The 22,484-nt window shown below is 43.8% G+C and overlaps 1 protein-coding gene across 3 annotated transcripts in view; it reads left to right on the plus strand.

The window, feature by feature from the left end:
* si:ch211-276f18.2 (glucose-fructose oxidoreductase domain-containing protein 1) overlaps positions 1-19,547 on the plus strand; it is a 52,932-nt gene extending 33,385 nt beyond the window's left edge. For all 3 annotated transcript variants that reach the window (XM_031298273.2, XM_031298272.2, XM_035998305.1), the window contains 2 exons: positions 15,691-15,884; positions 17,153-19,547. In XM_031298273.2, coding sequence (XP_031154133.1) covers positions 15,691-15,884; positions 17,153-17,881 — 923 coding nt within the window. In that variant the 3' untranslated portion in view covers positions 17,882-19,547. The remainder of the gene's footprint in view (positions 1-15,690; positions 15,885-17,152) is intronic.
* Positions 19,548-22,484: the final 2,937 nt, after the last annotated feature.

Consider the following 22,484-nt stretch of genomic DNA (forward strand, 5'->3'; position numbering starts at 1 on the left):
GCCTGTTTGTGTAGCTGACATTGTATTAGGGCATGATATGTTTGTACCAAGCATCATCACCAATTTCTCTTGTGTCTACATGAAAAAAATCCAGTTGCTTGTTGTGGTCCTCTCAGGGTTTTGTTTAACTGGTCAGTCAGTGATATACATCCAGCAAGAGACTATACGCTGATGAGAATGTATAGTTCAACATGTCTCTCTGTTCCACTCCATCCTCCCTTTGTAATTGTTTTAAGTTCAATTTAATTTGGTATAATCAGCAGAAAGATGAGCTGGCTTGTCTCTCCATGTGTCCTCTGTACTGAGGCCAGTGCATACAATGCTTTTTTACATTGTTACAACCAATGTTTTCTACTCTAACAAGTACGAGACATCATAAACTTGACATTATATCAAAACCATTAGCAATACCATACCGTATTATAACTATGATGATATAAGCTATTCCAATCCTAAATTCTAATGATTTTTTTCTTAGTATACGGTAGACACTCTATTTGTCCAGTCTTGAGAGTATTTGAGCTTCTAGTTTTATCAAGCAGACCACACAGAGCAAGCCCATTCTACAAGGATAAGTCAGTAGACTGTCTTTGAGCATTTGTGAATACCTTGTTTGATTACACCCTTACTGCGTGTGTGTGTGTGTTATGTGGGTCCATGTGATTTCCAGAGCTTTTACACCTCCACAGGATTAATAGACAAAGCTAATTAATTTTCCAGTGCTTCAGTGGTGGAGGCTGCTTTGTGATTCCTTGCTTCCTTTTGTCTGATTGCAGAGCTGCCACACACAGTATTTTACACTTGTTTAATCGTGCACACATTTCAACACACACGCGCACACACACACACACACACACACACACACACACACACACACACACACACTTGGCAAATGTGTTAGCAACAGCAAGCAGTTAGTTGCCCATTAACACATGCAGCATTTGCAGAGCAACATTAGCCTTCATATGATAAATATTGCCCAATATTTTCTCTGCTTTTAGCTCTGCTTTGGTCTCCACTAACTCTTGGAAAAATATCTGACTCTTTAGCTGCTAAATGCTCCACTTTGTTCAATAGATAGTAGCTTACTGTGTCTGTCTGCTGTTTGCTGCTGGGCAGGTGGTGTACAGTACAGTGAGCCGAAAGAACTGCTGCTTGTTGCTGCTGAAAAGAGAGTTGATGAGAGCAGTGAGAGACCAAAAAAATTGAAAGTTGCACACTGATAAACCAAATCAATTAGCTAAAAGAAGCTAAATGCTGCGGAGAGCTCGGGGGAACTTTAGATCCAGGTGATAAGTCTATGTGGCTTTGTCACATTACTTTTGATCCAATAGCCTATCGATCAGTGCAGCTTTAAAGTTACAATCTCGAAGATCTCCATTTCATTCTCTTTGGTGGCATATATGTATTTTTGGATCTCACTTTCACTAGTTTTTGAAGTTTCATTGTCCGCCATCATCGCTCTTTTCTTTGTTTGTTCCAGCATATTGACTGTTTACTCGCTATGCTAAAAAAACAAACAAACAGTATGTCGTTTCACACACAAGTGAGTTGAAGAGCTGCCCCTACCCTCTCCGCTTGGGTTTTTTCCCTCTTGCAAACAAGAGTACCGCTTTCATCAGTGGGCCATAGGCTCGATCACTTTTGTGTTACCTCATTCGGCAATAGATAGTCAATTAACAGACATTTAATTGAATGAAAATCTTCAAGATTATTACTTTAAAGTAAATCTGTGGAAACTGCTTTTTTTTTTCTAACTATGTAAGTCCAAAAACTTTATTGTATTATGTGAAACACTGAAAAACATGCAAAACACTACTTTCTTAGCTGGAACCAGAAAACAAACTGTACAAACTTGATTCATTTTCTGTTAACCAACTAATCGATAAATCAACTTGTCAGTTCAGTTCTCGATTCAACAATACTCTCTGATACTTTAGAACAGGGGTCTTCATCGTTTTTTAAGCCAAGGACCCCTTAACTAAGAGAGAGACGGAGTAGGGACCCCTTACTACATATATTGTATAAAATGAAGTTGCATATTAAACTGGGCCTACAATAACGTGTAGGGTGGCCTAAAACCTTTATACATACCTTTTTTTTTTGCATAGAATACTAAGCTATTAAAATAGCCTAATAATTGTTGGCATGATTTTAGAAATCATGTTTTGATGTTAAAATGTGGCACAATGAATCCTTAGGATGAACTGTGTCTGTGGATGGTGACCTTAGTGACTACCTTACCTATAGGCCAGTAAGCAATGGGGATTTAAATTTGCTAATAATATGTTGGATTCATGTTAAGACTTTTTACATTTTTGAAAAAACTGTTTAGACCTACAAATAATTTTGACTGCATTGACTCTGAGGACCCCCTAAGGGTCCCGGACCCCCCGTTGAAGATCCTTGCTTTAGATGTAAAGATGCTGATGTGAGCATAAAAAAAACATAAAAGAGGGGTTTAGTAAATCCATAGACTCCCTGACATCCCTGAGTGAACCTGACCACAACATGATACTATTCAGTACTGCATGTAAATCATGAATGATGTGTTGACAGTGTCTCTCAGCCTCAACACTTGAAATGATTTTCATCAGTATGTAGGAATCTAAAAAGCTCCTCCCTGACTCAGCTCCTCCTCCTGACCCTCGGCCTACAGGAGCATGTGCACGGCACAGCGTGGCAGATGGCTATCACTCCCAACCGGTTTCCCTTGCTTTTCTATTTCTGGCGTCTTTATGCGGAGAGTCTATTGTGTAGGCTGTCATGATGCAGCATCCTTGTTAATCCACCTGGTTTTCCTCTGTGGTGGTTTCCAGCTGTTGCCACTGGGCTGCTTTAAAGTTGAGATGGATTTTTACTTAATTTTAGCACGGAAGCACATTGTCTTGTATGCAGCTGTGAACATTGGTGATTTGTTTCCCAATGAAAAAAGAAGGGGAAAAGGGTTTGCCTCTATTATTGTTAAAACATTTATTTGTGTTTCTTTTAGGCCCTCAGAAACAGTCAGAGAAACTGTTTCAAGTGTCATGTCACAGTGTACCGTGTCACAGTCGCCATGGCATGTTTCTATCTTGCCGTGAGAAAATGTACAACAATAAACAAGAAGTAATTGCATGCTACGCAAGTCAGCTATGCTGTCAAGAACAAATGTGTCAGCCGCGCCCTCACTCCCACCCACCCTGACCTTCCTGCACTCCCAGCCTTTCCTTCCTCAGCATCACTGCTCCTGCACACGATCACTGGAGGTGTGAACGCACAAAATGTCATGCAATGATGACGTTCCCTCTGCCACACACACACACCTAAAGCCCTACCTTGCTCCATTCGAGGCCTTGCCTTGTGTGTGTGTGTGTGTGTTGCAGTGAATATTGGTGTTCAGTAGAATACGGCGGAGTCCAGATGATGTGTGTGGCGGCGAGCCGAGAGGAGCGTTGGACTTGGCCTTCACTCGTAACGATGCAGCTGCGCTCTCTCTCTCTCTCTCTCTCTCTCTCTCTCTCGTCTTTGTCTCTGCATGTCTCTCGCTGTCCCTGTCTCTGTTCCTTTCTCTGTAACTGTGCATTTTTCCTAAAAGAAGTGTAACCAGTTTTTCCTGCTGCTGTCTTAACAAGATGGGAAAAATGTTTAAAAATAGACATGCGTGCCTCTTAAACGCCCTAAAGAATTGGTTCATAGACATGTTGTCCATTTCTGTTCAGTTCGCATTAACTAATTATCAGTAATAATATGCTTTAATCAAAGGCGCTCAGTATAGCTTTTTCAAAGACCAATATCAGTGGTGGAATGTAACTAAGTACATTTGTACTTAAATACAAATGTTGAGGTACTTCTACTTTACTTGAGTCTTTTCTTTTCATGCCACTTTCTACTTCTACTCCGCTACATTTCAGAGAGAAATATTGTACTTTTTACTCCACTACATTCATCTGTTACAGCTTTAGTTACTAGTTACTTTACACATTAAGATTCCTGCACACAAAACACATGTAGTTTATAACATCTGATGTTTTATTCTAAAGTAAACTAGTCAACAATATAACGGCTACAAGTCCAGCTGAGATGATTAGACCATTAAACACACAACTGGTTGATCCTTTACACTTTCTACAATGGGAGGAGAGTTCTGCACTGAGTACTTTTACTTTTAATACTTTAAGTACATTTTCCTGATGATACTTTATCAAACTGGACCTACAATAACATATTGGGTGCCGTACAATACTAAGCTATTAAAATAATCATTATTTACATATTCATTTATCATTATGTTTTAATGTCAAACATACATTTGGAAGGCACAGTGAATCCATCCATAAATGTACCTGTATCTGTGGATTGCTACCATAGTGGCTACCTTACAGGCCAGTAAGTGTATCCAGAGACGGTTGTAGTTTCCTGTATCTGTGTCACGTGGGCTCCGCCATCGCCACGCCTCTTTAGAAGACTAGTGGCAGGTCCTGAGTGTATTGAATCCAATGGGATATGTGAACGTGAACACAGATTATGAGCGATTCTTTCGCCCCATAGTCACCAAAGTAAATATTGGAGCCATTCTTCACAAGCCACATATCTCCAGAACAGTCTGACACTAACATGGCCTTTTTCAGATGGACACATGAGTTTGAGACCTGTTTCTGTCTCAGGACCAAACTCTCGCGAGATCTGGCCACACAGAGAAGCTAACGTTAGCTAACGTTAGCTAACGTTCGTGAATGCCCATAACAAAACTAATTTCCGTGATGCTAAAAATTATGGGTGAGGGAAAAATCGATACAGCATAGTATTGTGATATTTTCCGTGGCAATACTGTATCGATACACAGACACCAAGTATCAATCTAGTATTATATATGTGTTGGTCAGTTTGTCTGCTTGACAATCCCATTTTGCAGCAATAAAATATAAGTGAGATGAACTAACAGAGAAATTAATCTTTTAGATAAAACAGATGTTGACAGATTTTCCTTTTGGGGACATAATTTGAAATTGGGAAATATTTGAAGTTGGAAAAAAGGTAATAAATTGCAATATATCGCAGAATATTGCAATATGTTTAAAATCACAACAATATCGTATTGTGACATAAGTATTGTGATGATTTTGTATAGTGATGATATCGCATCGTGAGGCATCTGGTGATTCCCACCACTACTAAATATGTCTTTCAGCTGTGTCAATATCTAACGTTAGCAAAAGAACATATTAATAAATTATTAAAATATAACTTTTCATCCATCCACACTACGTTCACTACACGTTCAAACGAGGCCATGCCCCTTTAGGAGACAGGAAGTGTGTACAGTTTCATACCATTGGGGCTGCTTGAAATGCGAATGCGAAATAATCTTTAGTATAGAGGATCTTTGATGTATCATGTTGTTGAGGTTGTTTTATTTATCTTTGCTAATATAATAATGGATTTGTTTTATTATTTTCAGACATATTTTAATTTTTTGGGGGAAAAAACGTTAAAAAAAAGCATAATATCTCTGCTTCAGTGAGGAGTTTATAGTGACCTTTTAGTACCAAACCATGCTTCATTTTTTAAGTTGATCCGATTTTCTCCATATTACCTTTTTTCAACCTATACTTTTACTGTACTATCTATAGGCTAGCTGTTGTCTCTCTTTCTCTCCGTCTTTAAACTCTCTTGGTTAGATATGTCCTGCACATGAATTATTGATGTTGAGGGACTGAGCTGCTGTGCTGTGAGGTTTTTCTGCTCCATTACTGCTCTCCCACTGGGCCAAGAGCTTTACCTGTTAGCGGACCTCCACTTGGCCCCGGCTATCACAGAGTTGCTGTAGCTATTTCACTAGTCTATATCCACGACGTTCCACTTTCGGAATTGTTCAGGTGCGGCCGCATATTCCGTCGGATATCCAGTTTTTTCGCCCGGATGTTCGTTACCTTCTGCGTTCTTTGTGTTGTAATTTTAAACTCTGGTGGATTTCTGAGGACTATGGTTAACTGCTCCTCAGATCTCTGCAGGGTAAATCCAGACAGCCAGCTAGACTATCTGTCCAATCTGAGTTTTCTGTTGCACGACTAAAACTACTTTTGAACGTACACGTTCCACCAAAACAAGTTCCTTCCAGAGGCTATTTAGCAGAGGCACCGGGGCTCCGTCTGGAGCTTAGCGCCGCCCAAGACGATTCTGACTGGTTTAAAGAAATGCCAATAAACCCGAGCACATTTTTCTCCCATCCCGGAATGCTGTGTGGACTAGCCAGACCTAGAGGAAGGTCTGGCAAAGCGAGGCTACGTTTTCACTAACTACAGCCCCAAGTGTTTGCCAGTACAGCTACTATAGCTGTTATCACTGGTCTAAATAACATGAGCTTTACTATCAGTGTTTCTGAAAAAAAACTGTATATCTTGATAAAGGCAAAGAAGTTACTTGTACCAACATCTGCTACCATCTACAGTTCGACCATCTGACAAGCATGTTGGTTGAAGTATACTGATGCCTTTAGGGTTAACCCAAACACCCCCCTAAGGAAACTAATTTTTGCGACACATATCTACAATCTACAAATCTACAACATTCTTTCACTCACTCCCTAAAGCTCATGACCATAGGTGTGACCAAAAGTGATTTAAGATCTTCGTCTTCCTTTTTTACCGTGACAGTCTGGTACGTTGTCCACATTACTGCCGCCGCTGCAGCAGTCCACCTGTGGATCCTGTGTTCCATCTTACCCTCAATCGTTAACCAAACTAAACTAACTCAGTCCTGGTGTCAGACTTGGAGGTCCTGACTCGCATCCTAGCTATAGTGATGTTGACATGGAGCCAGTGTCACTCTCCTGCCTCTTAACATACAACATCCTGTATTTCTTTCATCAGTTCTTCATTTGCTGTGTGTTTGTGTGGAGAGGGAAACGTTATGGGAGCATTACTTAACACAGTGCTTCTTAAACCTTTTCAGACCAAGGGCCACGTACCGATTAAAAGAAACTCATGGACCACCTAACTGCCAAAATATCCCCAGAAACAATAGTATAACATCCGGTAACAGTATATTACAAATGACGGTCGGCTTCATTGCTGAAGTCCAACAACGCAGCCATACAGCCAAATCAAATAGTAATGTTTAAATATACATATGAAAATATATATGAAAATAACACATCTATGCTCCTCACTGTTTGGCTTTGGAATTGCTCGCACACAGTTTGAGAAACACTGTTTTGAATTTTAAATTTAAAACGTGACATTTTACCAAATCTACTCGCGGACCACCAGGAGTCACTCGGTCCACGGGCCACTCTTTGAGAAATACTGACTTAACACACATACATCTATTTATGTCATCCTGTCTCTCAAAGCGTTTTCCATGGGAATTGTTAGAGTGACAGATGCTCTTTCTCCCTTTCAGATTCTCATTCCCTTGTCTCTCTGTTCCCGCTCCTCTAATTCCCCTTTTTTTTTGTTTCACTCTCATCTCTCTGTTCTCTACTCCTCCTCTCTACCAAATGTTTAGACCAATGAAATTGTATTCCCCAACTGTCATTTTACTGCAGTAGCTGCTGGGATTTTACCTCGTGCTCAGGTGCATTTATTATCTGTTGGACACATGCACACACGATGCATCATCTGACTGTCTAAGGGAGGCTGTGGCTGAGTAGCTGATGACTCAACAGTGTGACCTGTTTAAGCCAGCCTCAACCTTTCAGAGCGGTGTACGTGACTGAGCTGAAGCTCATTGATGATCTGAAGAGGAGCTGTTTTTATCTCTATGAAGGTCCAGTACAGCCATGAGTTGGAATGACACTGCATAAAAGGCCTTGAATTGGCTATAGCTTAAATCAGTGATCATCAAATGGCGGCCCGGGGCCCACATACGGCCCGCCAAAGCGTCCAGCCCGGCCTGCAGAATAATAATGACTTTAGAAAAATAATGTTAAACAGGAAGAAAATGCATAAACACTTTTCGCTACAGGCTCTTTGAGAGTGACATTCTTTGAGCGTTTTCCACCTCCACTGCAATGACGTTTCCGTAATCACCAATTTTGGCCATTACTCCTCAGTGAACTGCCTTCTTGGCGGAGACCTGAGAGCATTTTTTAGTTAAGTAGCCTATCTAGTTTACTTATTATTATGGATTTCCCATGTTTTCAGGAGTCTGTTCACACTCATACATGTAAATAAAAATAACATTAATTTAGTAAAAAAAAGTGAAAATATCAAACAGGTGGGGGAAATTGAGCCACGTTTGATTCACAGAGCTATACCACAATTTATGCAGCAGTCAATATTCTCTGCCGGGTCATATTTGACCCGTAACACCACATATGTTACTTTTTTTTTTTGAGACATCAAGAATAAAAAAAAAACATCTTTTGTTGTGTTAGAATAGCTGGACCTATAGGATCTCATGAAGCCTTGTTCCAATCAAAAAAAGTAAATGGTACTTTTTACATGTCTGAACTTGAAAACAGGTCAAATTTGACCATAACACAATAAAAGAGTTAATAGGTATACTTACATTTTGTTTTCTTAATTTGAAAGTCTGGCCCCCACAGTGTCTGCTTAGAAAACAGACCCCTGGCCTAAATGATTTCACTCGTGGACCTTCCTGAAACCATCACCTTATCGTGGTGGAGAGGTTTGTGTGTCCCTATGAACCTGAGGGCTGTGTTGTCTGGAGCTTTGTGCTCCTGGTAGGGTCTCCCAAGGCAAAGTGGTCTCAGGTGAGGGGCCAGACAAAGAATGGTTCAAAAACCCTATGAGTGACCGCGGAAGAGATGGAGTGACCCTGCCCGGAGGAAGCCCGAGGCCCCCGTCTGGAGCCAGGCCCAGATGGAGGGCTCGTCAGCGAGCGTCTGATGGCCGGGTTTGCCACAGAGCCCGGCCGGGCACAGCCCGAAAAAGCTACGTGGCATCCATCTCTCCATCCCATGGGCCCACCACCTGTGGGAGGAACCGCTGGGGTCGGGTGCGCTGCCACATGGGTGGCAGTGAAGGTCAGGGGCCTCGACGGACCAGACCCGGGCAGCAGACGCTGGCTCTGGGGACGTGGAACGTCACCTCTCTGTGGGGGAAGGAGCCGGAACTGGTGCGGGAGGTGGAGCGCTACCGGTTAGATCTGGTGGGGCTTACCTCTACGCACAGTTTCGGTTCTGGAACCATACTCCTGGATAGGGGTTGGACTCTTTTCTTCTCCGGAGTTGCCCAGGGTGTGAGGCGCCGGGCGGGTGTGGGGATACTCACAAGCCCCCGGCTGAGCGCCGCTATGTTGGAGTTTACCCCGGTGGACGAGAGGGTCGCCTCCCTACGCCTGCGGGTTGTGGGGGGGAAAACTCTGACTGTTGTTTGTGCATATGCACCAAACAAGAGTTCGGAGTATTCGGCCTTCTTGGAAACCTTGAGTGGAGTCCTGTATGGGGCTCCAGTGGGGGACTCCATAGTTCTGCTGGGGGACTTCAACGCGCACGTGGGCAATGATGGAGACACATGGAGAGGCGTGATTGGGAGGAACGGCCTCCCTGATCTAAACCAGAGTGGTTGTTTGTTGTTGGACTTCTGTGCTAGTCATGGATTGTCTATAACGAACACCATGTTCGAACATAGGGATGCTCGTAAGTGTACTTGGTACCAGAGCACCCTAGGCCAAAGGTCAATGATCGATTTTATAATCGTTTCATCTGATCTGAGGCCGTATGTTTTGGACACTCGGGTGAAGAGAGGGGCAGAGCTGTCAACCGATCACCATCTGGTGGTGAGTTGGGTCAGGGGGTGGGGGAAGACTCTGGACAGACCTGGTAAGCCCAAACGGGTAGTGCGGGTAAATTGGGAACCTCTGGAGGAGGCCCCTGTCCGACAGACTTTCAACTCACACCTCCGGCGGAGCTTTTCGTGCATCCCTGTGGAGGCTGGGGGCATTGAACCCGAGTGGACAATGTTCAAAGTTTCCATTGCTGAAGCTGCGGCGAGGAGCTGTGGTCTTAGGGTCTTAGGTGCCTCAAGGGGCGGTAACCCACGAACACCGTGGTGGACACCGGTGGTCAGGGAAGCCATCCGACTGAAGAAGGAGTCTTTCCGGGATATGTTATCCCAGAGGACTCCGGAGGCAGTGGCAAGGTACCGAAGGGCCCGAAGGGCCCGAAGGGCTGCAGCCTCTGCTGTGAAAGAGGCAAAGCAGCGGGTGTGGGAAAAGTTCGGAGAAGACATGGAGAAGGACTTTCGGTCGGCACCAAGGTGCTTCTGGAAAACCGTTCGCCACCTCAGGAGGGGGAAGCGGGGAACCATCCAAGCTGTGTACAGTAAGGATGGGACGCTGTTGACCTCAACTGAGGAGGTAATAGGGCGGTGGAAGGAGCACTTTGAGGAACTCCTAAATCCGACTAATGCGCCCTCTATGGTAGAGGCAGAGCTGGAGGATGATGGGGGATTGTCGTCAATTTCCCTGGTGGAAGTTGCTGAGGTAGTTAAACAACTCCACAGTGGCAAAGCCCCAGGGATTGATGAGATCCGTCCAGAAATGCTTAAAGCTCTGGGTGTGGAGGGGTTGTCTTGGTTGACACGCCTCTTCAACATTGCGTGGAAGTCTGGGTCGGTGCCTAAGGAGTGGCAGACCGGGGTGGTGGTTCCCCTTTTCAAAAAGGGGGACCAGAGGGTGTGTGCCAATTATAGGGGTATCACACTTCTCAGCCTCCCTGATAAAGTCTTCTCCAAGGTGCTGGAAAGGAGGGTTCGGTCGATAGTCGAACCTCAGGTTGAAGAGGAACAATGCGGATTCTGTCCTGGTCGTGGAACAACGGACCAGATCTTTACTCTCGCAAGGATCCTGGAGGGAGCCTGGGAGTATGCCCAACCGGTCTACATGTGCTTTGTGGATCTGGAGAAGGCCTATGACCGGGTCCCCCGGGAGATACTGTGGGAGGTGCTGCGGGAGTATGGGGTGAGGAGGTCCCTTCTCAGGGCCATCCAATCTCTGTACAACCAAAGCGAGACCTGTGTCCGGGTTCTCGGCAGTAAGTCGGACTCGTTTCAGGTGAGAGTTGCCTTCCGCCAGGGCTGCGCTTTGTCACCAATCCTGTTTGTAGTATTTATGGACAGGATATCGAGGCGTAGTCGGGGTGGAGAGGGGTTGCAGTTCGGTGGGCTGGGGATCTCATCGCTGCTTTTTGCAGATGATGTGGTCCTGATGGCATCATCGGCCTGTGACCTTCAGCACTCACTGGATCGGTTCGCAGCCGAGTGTGAAGCGGCTGGGATGAGGATCAGCACCTCTAAATCTGAGGCCATGGTTCTCAGCAGGAAACCGATGGAGTGCCTTCTCCAGGTAGGGAATGAGTCCTTACCCCAAGTGAAGGAGTTCAAGTACCTTGGAGTCTTGTTCGCGAGTGAGGGAACAATGGAGCGGGAGATTGGTCGGAGAATCGGCGCAGCGGGTGCGGTATTACATTCAATTTATCGCACCGTTGTGACGAAAAGAGAGCTGAGCCAGAAGGCAAAGCTCTCGATCTACCGGTCAGTTTTCGTTCCTACCCTCACCATCACCGTCATGAAGGCTGGGTCATGACCGAAAGAACGAGATCCAGGGTACAAGCGGCCGAAATGGGTTTCCTCAGGAGGGTGGCTGGTGTCTCCCTTAGAGATAGGGTGAGAAGCTCAGTCATCCGTGAGGAGCTCGGAGTAGAGCCGCTGCTCCTTCGCGTCGAAAGGAGCCAGTTGAGGTGGTTCGGGCATCTGGTAAGGATGCCCCCTGGGCGCCTCCCTAGGGAGGTGTTCCAGGCACGTCCAGCTGGGAGGAGGCCTCGGGGAAGACCCAGGACTAGGTGGAGGGATTATATCTCTAACCTGGCCTGGGAACGCCTCGGGATCCCCCAGTCGGAGCTGGTTAATGTGGCTCGGGAAACGGAAGTTTGGGGTCCCCTGCTGGAGCTGCTACCCCCGCGACCCGAGACCGGATAAGCCCCCCAACCGCGCGCGCTCCTCAGAACTGGGTCACAGGGATTAATTTCCTGGCTAATTGCAGATTAGCATGGGAAGTTTCACTTCCAAAACAGCCCCTCCACCCACAAGCCTCAGCCAGGACTGGAAGTGAAGCAGCATGCTGCTTTTCACACTGCAGAGTCACGAGGATTGTGTGTGTAGAGTGATGCCCCTTTTAATGTGTGTACATTAGGGACCCTATCTTGCATCCAGCACAATTGACTTTGTACACCGACGCATCATTCCTATTTTGCACCCGACGCACAGCAGACTTTTCCCTCCACAGACTCACGTCGGTAAATTAGGGAATGAACTTGCGCTCCCGGGGGCGGTTCAGCAGAAAGAGGAGCCGTGTTTTCCAGTGCAAACGTTCCCTGGTGCTATTTTGCAGTTTCAGAAAACAATTCCGCCACAGACCAGGAAAAACCTAGTCTAAAGTCAGTGGTGCGTTATTCAGATGCTATTTTAAGGGCGCATGCTTGGCCGTAATGTAGAGTGTGCACACCGCGCATACACTTTGCTTCTCTCATCTCACGGACCCAGCAGTTCCCATTTTTGCAAACCATACATAAATACAAGGAAAAATATGACCTTGTTTTACACAACATTTCCATGAATCATGGATGTGTTGATGACATAAATCAGGAAATATTAGAGGACTTAAGGAGATGTGATGTTGAGCTGCATGTGCTGATGTCACTTAACCCAAATGCCCCAGCAGCAGCACGGGAGAGGAGAGACAGAAGAGCTGCATCATCTATAGTGAGGTCATCTCGGTCTAATGTTAGACTACATTGCAAAAATATCACCATGCATTCATAACCTCGTGATTCAGTGAGATTGAGCCCAAAACATCAGAAAGTATGTTTTTGTGACATTTCTTTATTTACATTTTGTCAAAAAGAAAAATCAACAGCAAACGTCGGTCTCCTCAGCTGTGAACCGCTCCTGGCGTGCGCCCATGGATGTATTAAGAGTGTGCGCCTAGCAAATCCGCCATTATAATAGCAATCCGCCATGGAACAAGTGCGCCTGCTTTTAAAGGGAACGCTCTGATTGGTTTATTGCACGTTACGCCCAAACCACACCTATGAGTAAGCTACTTCAGACCAACCCGTTTTAGATTTGCGTCGGGCGCAAGAGTCTTTTATCCCGCTGGTATAATAGCAACAGCGCCCGAGATCCGCCCACAAAGCTACTTGCGTTTGGCGTTTGATACTTGCGTTTCAGATCGTTAAAATAGGGCCCAAACAGTGTGAATCTTCACTGGTCTCACAATTCGATTACGATTATCAAGATATAAGATGTTGATTATGCAAATGCATGTCTGGTTAACCTCCCCACCTTTGATAATGAGCAGTCAGTAGCTGCTTTCCAAAGCTTTTCAATTCAAAGGGGCCAGATGTTCGTACATTTACGAATGTAGTGTTATCAGCGCCATGGCCAACCTGCAGAAAGTGCACGCTGTGATACTTCAGCTCACGACGTATTTACCAAACCTGCAGTTCATCGGGTAATCAGCGCCTTTCTACGCCCACGCGCCGTAAATTGCGCTGTAGCAAAGCGTTAAGTACTGGTTCTATGATACGGCTGAGTGCAGACTGCCATTTTCCCACTGCTGATGCTATGACTGTTTGGAATGATCCTGATGCCAATATTTGTAATGTAGCGAGGAGTTTAACAACTGCTAGAATGGAACGTGAACGCTGAGTCGGAGATTCAATGTCATCTTTGATTTCTTCCAGTAACTGTAATATTGCATGGCTGCTTAATCTGTACCGCTTAATGATTTCATGTTCACTCAACTGAAAAAGTGTGATCCTTGTTGCAAAAATCCTTTCAGCTCGTCTCCTTGGCCTATGTCTTTGTCTTGCTCGTATTACTGCGGCCATTTCACCAAGAGGCATATGCCAGGAAACCCGCTTCCTGGTTTACACCTGCTTTTAAAATAGAGGCGCTTTCACGGCCGTTTTTTGTACATACCACGGAACACATAATTAGGCACACTTTACGCTTCCCCTCCCATCTCTTTATGGGAAACTCCCACTTTCCCCTTGACTCTCCCGTGAATGCATGCATGACACGGAAAAGCGCAATTTGCCATTTTCAGTTCCCACGACAGGCAGTCTGCGCTTTTACCTCAGTGCGGCCTGTTTGTACATACCTCGCCATGCTTATACGCTCACGTTGTGAAACAAATGCACATGAAGTAGGCGCAAAAGCGTTAGTACATCTGGCCCTGATTGTCTGCAGTGGACAGACTCAAACAGTACTAGGCTAATGTTAGCTTATGTTAGCATGGTGTAGATGTTGCTGTAAAATGGCCATTACTGAGTCAGTATGCTGACTTTACAACTTTTCTCTCCTTGTGCTCCTATTACATTACATTTTTGCATTTTCCTGTCCCATAAATGTCACTGGGGGCCACAGTGGCTGCTCACTTCAGGTACTCATGAAATTGTTTTTTGGAGAAAAGGCTGTATTGTTAACCAACACATATTTGCGTATTGCATATTATACTCCTTCCTTTTGAAGATTCTAAGAATTGCTAAAATTGGTAAGCGTTGATGGGCATTTTTCTGTATATTCTGACAATCTAGAGCTTGAATGATTCATCCGTTAATTCAAAGAATAAATCGACAGATGAATCATTAATAAAAAGGATTGCTAGTTGCAGACCTAATCCTAAGGAACAGACTGTGCTCCTGTGAAATTGGAGGGTCAAGTTCAATTCCAGTTAATGATGCATTCTGTATGCCGTTCACTGGCTCCCGTCTGTCTCCTTCCAGTCGACTGTCCAGTAAAAAGGAATAATAGAAAAGACGATATGTTTCTGTCTGTCTCTCTCTCTTCACGCTACTGTCCATCCTCTTTTCGTTCTTGTGCTTGGGTGTTGCTGCCACCAGTGGACCTTTTAATGGGCTGGAAGTGATTTTAATTTGGTTTCATACACTGTCTACGGGCTCTTTATCTCTTCCCTTCTCCCTCTCTTCTGCACCTTCTGTGTTCGTCTTTTCATCTTCCTTCAGACCTCCGGTAATACCAGGGAAGCCTGTCTAAGCTCCCCGAGCTGTGTAGTCTCACCATATACCGCACAGTTATGACTGCAATATCTTGCATGCCTGCCAGCATTAAATCCCCCCTATATTGTATTCAGGGATCCAGATTTTGCGAAATTTAGCATTCTGGCTATTGTTTTATGGTTCTGGATTTTGATTGTAAAAATAGGTTTGAATGTTATTATTCTGGTTATTTTAGCAGGAATGCAGCAACATCAATAAGGAGTCTCCCTCATATGTTATTACTCTTCATCTGAAAAGGTTTTAGCAGAGCATGTTCCCTGTAAGCATTAGCCTGTGGACAATACTATATACAGTGCATATATGTTGGGTCTTTTTGCAAGAACTCTCCTTTGTCATCAAGTTCCCATGACTCAGAGGTGAAAGCCCAGAAAGTTTCAGAATTCTTGAGTCAGCTTTTCTGGGAGTTGCCACATTTTGCAGCAATCTATTGTTTCTTCAGGGGATGTTTTTATGCTCAGGAGGATATTATGTCTGCTAGTGTAGCGAAGGCTGGCCACATTACTTCTCTCTCTCTTCCTTTCTTCTTGAATACCTACTCATTCATCTCAACATAGAAAGTATCGAGGAAAACAGTACTGTCAAAACAATGAAATTCTACAGCAAAACAGAAAAGATCACTTGGCTCAAATCCAACTCTCTCTCTCTCTCCTCTCTTTTGTAAGGTATTGGAAAGAACGTCATCTGCGACCGGACAGCAACGCCTCTGGATGCCTTCCGAATGATGTCAGCGGCCCAGTACTACCCCAAGTTGCTGAGCATTATGGGAAATGTGTTACGTTTCTTGCCTGCCTTCGTGCGAATGAAGGAGTTGGTAGAGGAGGGGTACATCGGGAAGCTTCTGGTCTGTGAGGCCCAGGTATGACAAAAACTCTGAATGCTTCTTTTTTCAGTTCTAATAATGACAACAATGTTTCTTTTAGCAGTTTCTTTCTCTTGAGGTTAGTTTGTGTTAGAGCAGCGTCCACAGAGCTGACAAGGAATCGGTGTCTTGCTCAAAGTCACTTTAGCAGCGTGGGTTTTTTTGACATGAGATTTGATCTCAACTGTTTCATTTTTTTGTTCTTAATTGTCTCGATTAGTGATAGACCGATTATCGGCCCTGGCTGATTATCGGGCCGTTTTTTGGCAGTTTGCAGATGATCTTTATCAGCGTTTTATTTGACCGATAAAGTTAATTAAAAAGTAGGGATCGACCGATACTGTTCTTTTCAAGGCCACTGATTATTAGTAGTTAATGAAACTGATAACAGATATTTGGAAGCGATATGCATTTACAGTAAAAATGAAAATCTTTAAGTCCAAATTAGGATTTTGGAATGTTACATGCTCCAACACAAAACTTTGTTTAAATGCTTTAAGCAATTATTTAATAAATGAGAAACTTTCACCATAATCCCCAGTAACAGAGAGTCAGATAGTGGTGTGTGTGTGTGTGTGTGTGTGTGTGTGGACGACGACATGTCCCAGAGAGCGACAGAGTGGGTACACATCTGTTAATAACCTCTAGGTTCCTTTTGCGCCGGAATTGTCCTTTAAGTCAGACTCAGTGGTGAGATAAACTGAAGCAGAGGGACAGACACAGAGCTGTAGCAGAGCCAAAGTACAACACTTTTTAATTAATTCACGTTATCAGTTATCAGGCAAATAAAATGCTGATACAGATCATCTGCAAACTGACAAAAAACAGCCCGATAATCAGCCAGGGCCGATAATCGGTCTATCCCTATTAAAAAGTGTTGTACTTTGGCTCTGCTACAGCTCTGTGTCTGTCCCTCTGCTTCGGTTTATCCACAACACTATCTGACTCTCTGTTACTGGGGATTATGGTGAAAATGTATCATTTATTAAATAATTGCTTAAAGCATTTAAACAAAGTTTTGTGTTGGAGTATGTAACATTCCAAAATCAAGATTTTGACTTAAAGATTTTCATTTTTACTGTAAATGCATATTGTTTCCAAATATCAGTTATCGGCTTCATTAACTACTAATGATCGGTATCGGTATGGGCCTTTAAAAAACAATATCGGTCGATCCCTGGTCTTGATCACATTCAAGTGAAATAAGACCTAATACTGAATGACATTTTAAGTTTTAAGTTTAAGTTCTCCTCTTTGCCCTAAAGGTCCACAGCGGTAGTCTCTTGGGGAAAAAATACAACTGGAGCTGCGATGACCTGATGGGAGGCGGTGGTCTGCATTCGGTGGGCAGTTACATCATCGACTTGCTCACGTTTCTGACCGGTCAGCGTGCATTAAAAGTGCATGGCTTCCTCAAGACCTTTGTCAAACAAACGGATCACATTCGAGGCATCCGTCAGATCACCAGTGATGACTTCTGCACGTTCCAGATGGCACTGGAGGGCGGCGCCTGCTGCACCGTCACGCTCAACTTCAACGTTCCCGGAGAGTTTCGGCAGGAGGTGATCGTTGTGGGGACCGTCGGGAGGTTAACAGTCATAGGGACCGACCTGTACGGACAGAAGAACAACGGGGGCGGAGGACCTGAACTCCTGCTCAAAGACACCACACCTCTTGAGAAGAGTTCCTTACCGGAGAAGGCTTTCAGTGACATTCCATCCCCGTATCTCACAGGAACGATCCGCATGATCCAGGCTGTGCGGCAGGCCTTTCAGGACCAGGACGACAGGCGGACGTGGGACGGGAGGCCTCTGACAATGGCTGCTACCTTTGAGGATTGTCTCTATGCTCTTTGCGTTGTGGATACCATCAAGAAATCCAACCAGAGCGGAGAGTGGCAGAACATTGTGGTGATGACCGAGGAACCGGAGATCAGCCCAGCCTATTTGATCAGCGAGGCCATGCGGCGGAGTAGGATGTCACTCTACTGTTAGCATCAGCTGATGTGCTGACCCTTTAAAAAATGGCTTTACTGGAGGTGGCACCGGAAAAGGCCTGGGTGTTGTTAAAACGTTATTCATACAGCTTCTGGGTTCAGCTCTTTAATTCAGTACCTGTTTATTTAAATACTGTCAAATCTATATTGCTACTGTTACAGAAAGAGAGGCTACACCACTATAATACAGAGAGTTATAGTTTCCTGAAACCCTGCCTCAGGAGTAGAGAAAAAGCAATGTGACCAATAATCAAACCTTTATTTATAAGGAAGCCTTTTCTGTTTTTACCCTTTTGACAGAAGACTGTCCGGGGAGATGCACTTGTAAATCAAACCGATTCATACAACAGAAAGATATAGTTCTACAGTGGAGGCAGATCAGGGAATAAAAACTAATGCTACTGTGTTCGGCTTGACCATAAGGGTATTGCGCCTCTCATCTCTGCTTCTGCTTCTCTTCTATTTGACTGGGTCTGGAAGACAACACCTTACACTGTGGGTCCAAACGAGGACAGCCAAGGAAGAACGATAGTCCTCTCAGTTGAAACTGTGCCGCTGTATTGTTGCTGTAGTCCGAAGTACTTGCTAGTTTTACCAAGTGAATGTTTAAAACAAATCAGTATGCTTGATAGCTTCAGTCTCTGTCTGCTCTGTATGCTTCCTCTGTGTGTTTGAGAAACAAGAGAGAAAAGAAATCAATAGTTTGGCTGGTGGGGTTTTCAGAAGGGTTTACCTTCTGGTTTATGTATGCAATATATCCAGGCTGTAGTCTGCAGCAGAAACACTTTAATCTTCCAGCTTGGAGTTAAGGGTTAAAATACACTATGGTATGCCTTTATGCAATTACAGTAGCCTGTGTATCCGTTTGCGAGTCCTGTATAAGTGGCCAGTGCAGTGATACTTTGATGTTCTTCTTATTTTTTTCACGAGTGCAGCGTCCGTTTGAAGCGGGCCGATTGCTTGGCCCCCAGAAGTCCTGCTTGCAGCTATCTCAAAAACTACTCATCCAATCACCTTCACACTCGACACTGTGCTTCCTTGGATCCTCAGCAATACACCTGCCAAGTGTTAAGTTGATTGGATGAACAGTTTTTGAGGTAAATGGACAGTCATATATGCATACATACACAGATAGAGATTCATTCATTTATAGTTAGTTAGATGTTGCTGCTACAGCCCACCTATTGGCCAAATGGCACCAGATTTGTCATGGCCATTCAGATATCATATCTACACACATCCACCAAATGTGGTGGCAATAGCACAAAGCGTTCAGGAGATATGACATTTTCTTTTAATGTAAGCCCTGCCCACTGCATTTGATTAAATGTTGAGGGCCTGCTATAGCAAAACTGTATGGAATATCAGAAACCCAAACAAGTAACTTTTTTTGACTTGGTCCAGAGATGTTCTGTAGCACATTTGGTGATGATTGCTAAAACTTTGTAGGAGGAGTAGAGAAAAAAACAGATTTGGACACAATTCAAAATGGCGGAAAATCCTACAGAATCCAGGGAAAGAATAACTTTGCTTCTGAGACTTCAGTTCAAATGTTACAGGCCAAAACCTAAAGTTCGTTGTTATAGCATTTCCAAATTGCACCACATTCGACACTGCACTCCATTGGGTCCCCAGCATTACACGAGCCAAGTGTGTATTAGACCGGATGAACGGTCCTCGAGATATTCACAACACACTCACACACTCACAGAGATTCCTCGCTTTATAGTTAGATGCTTTTTCCATTGTCATGAAACATGGCCATGGAATATACGGAATTCTGTGTGGTGTGCTTATATCTGTACTGAGCCTTAATTGTGAATACTAATACAGTCTTGCACTAAGTTGCGAGTAAATACCGAGCAATGTGGGGTTTTTAATCCGAATATTGAAATGCAATGGGTCACACTTGCATCAAGCTACCGCGATTTAGCATTTAGCATGCTTTATAAAGCTTCTTTAACGTGAAATGTAGATTTGTCAGTATGCATCACATGCAAGTTCAATTTGGACCCACGCCTACAGTAAGACTGGAAACTTGCAGCCAATTAACTGTGCAGCACAGTGGAGTAGATGAGCATTTCTTTCAATTTCCGTTAGAGGTGTTAAATGTTAAGGCGGCTATTTTTTTAAGGCATAATTTACATGCACTGTTATGAGTGCAGCCGGCCTTCAGAACTTCTGTGCAACAGGATCCAATTAGAGGAATATAAGAAAAGAGAGCCAATTAAGAAGAAGATGAGCAAGAGTGAGAACAAAAGAAGGGATTTGACACAAGCATCACAGTTTTTAAATCAAATCGTGATACCAATTGAAAGGGATGTTTAGTGTGATTTTATGACGCATACAAAATCACACCTGACTCTCAACAGTGTTTGGATCAACACATTCTCACTCCCCCGCGTCAAAAAGCGACCCTTGGTCAGGTGCCTTTGGTGTTTGTGATTGATGCAAAAAGTCTCCTTTAACGTCATATTTAGACGTGCTTGGTCGGGACTCTCAGCATCACTATTTGACGCTCTGGGTCGGGACTCTTGGCATTACTTTTTTTTTTTTGATTATTTTTTGGGGCATTTTCAGCCTTTATTTTGACAGGACAGCTGAAGACATGAAAGGGGAGAGAGAGGGGGGAATGACATGCAGCAAAGGGCCGCAGGTCGGAGTCGAACCCGGGCCCGCTGCGTCGAGGAGTAAACCTCTATATATGGGCGCCCACTCTACCAACTGAGCTATCCGGGGACCCCTTGGCGTCACTTTTTGACGCTCTGGGTCGGGACTATTGGCTTCAGTATTGGAAGCTCTCGGGACTCGCGTCTAGCCCTCTGATGTCATATTTTGACGCTCTGGGTCAGGACGTAGGTTTAGCTGACATGCGGCACGAGAACGGGACAGTTAGGTTTAGGAAAAGATGGAGGGTGGGGTAACAAAAAGTACGTTGCAGTGACACGCGAAACAAGAAATGGACATGAACCCCGGTCTCCTGGATGAAAGTCCTGTGTTGCATCAACCCAACCTGCCTCCTTACGCGGATTTTAGATCGTTCATACTACTCGCTACCGTTGTCTCTTAATACTCTGTTATCTTACAGCACTGCGGCCAAGCTGCTGCTCTGCCCGGTGCGTCCGTACAGATTTTTGCGTCGGTATCTGACGCTGAGAGCCACTGACCAAGCGTCAGTATTTTATGAGTTGGGAGTTATCAATCAGTCGCAGAAAATACATCTACTTGTTGTGTTTTACTGTCAGTCACATGAAAAAGCTAAAACAAACCGTCAGAGAGTATTTGCAAATACAGTCTGACTTAACGTTTGGTATCAGTGAATACAGGTGACAGAACAGCACCGACCTACAAGCCAAAAGATTGATTTTTTTGATGCATCTCTGTTCCCCTGTGTAGTTTGAAGTTCTTAAACTGTGTTGAAATACTATCTATGTAACGACTACTGAAAATGTAAATATGAAAATATTATAAAACAACAATATGGGTTTGTCTAAAGAAAAAGTACTGTATGTATTTTATTTGTAAAAAAAAAAAACAACCAAGAAACTGGACATGTTTCGATGAGTGTTAAAGGTATTTATTCTTTGTTTTTGCTGTTGGAAGTTTTGTGGACTGACCTGCAGTGATATTTGGGAGATGAACAGTAGACTGAGGCCTTGGAGCATTCACCTTCTTATCCCTATCTGTAAATTATTGACCATAACACTCTTCTTTTAACACTGTTATGAAAAAGCTTTATGTTTGCTCTTATGATGCATTATAAATCATCCCGGTCACAATCCAACAGAGCTACGATGTAGCTGTTTCAGCTCATATCTAACAGTAATGTCTGAGCTCTTTTAATGTTTAGTGTTTAGTGTATTTAATGTGTCACACCATGGTTTACTAAGGTCAGGACACTGCTGGGGTGCGATCAGCACACAAAAAACCTACCGAAGTTACAGATTTTACAAAACAAAAACCATCTCTGCTAACTAGTCTGTGTGAAAAAGCTCCCAGTTCAACACTGATAAGCTATCACTCTTTAAGATAACTCAAGTTTTATTATTGTGTACCAATGCCTTATCAAATCTGCATATAGACTTTCCCCCCTTTGTCTGATAAGAGTTTTCAAAATATTCATGATTTAAACAGACACTGGAATTCCCTATTCTTGTTTAATCATAGTTTTTCTCTCTGTTCAGCATGATCAAGCTGTATATTTATGATTGATGAGACCTGAATTAATGCCAAGATTTAAACCTGAACTCAGGTTAAGCAACCTCAGTAGGAACTAAGTAGACATTGGATAGGCCAACACAGTATGGGGGAAAAGAAAGGGAAAGAATTGATCCAGGATCCAAATCACAGTGCTACGGAAGAGGATTAGGGCCAGATGTGAAAATGTTTTTTCAGTTCTGAGATTGAAGTCAGAATTCTGAGAATAAAGTCAGAATTCTACAGAATTCTGCATATTTAAACAGTTGTTTATTATTTACATTATTGACGTTACAGAACTCCTTGGTTTCTGTCCGTTTGTCTGTTATGAACGTTGTCGTTACTACCGCATGGCATTGTGGGATAGTTATGCCGGCGTAGTGTCCAGTATTGCATACTGTAAT

The sequence above is a fragment of the Sander lucioperca genome, chromosome 23 (genome assembly GCF_008315115.2).
Source record: "Sander lucioperca isolate FBNREF2018 chromosome 23, SLUC_FBN_1.2, whole genome shotgun sequence".
Taxonomy (NCBI): Eukaryota; Metazoa; Chordata; class Actinopteri; order Perciformes; family Percidae; genus Sander; species Sander lucioperca.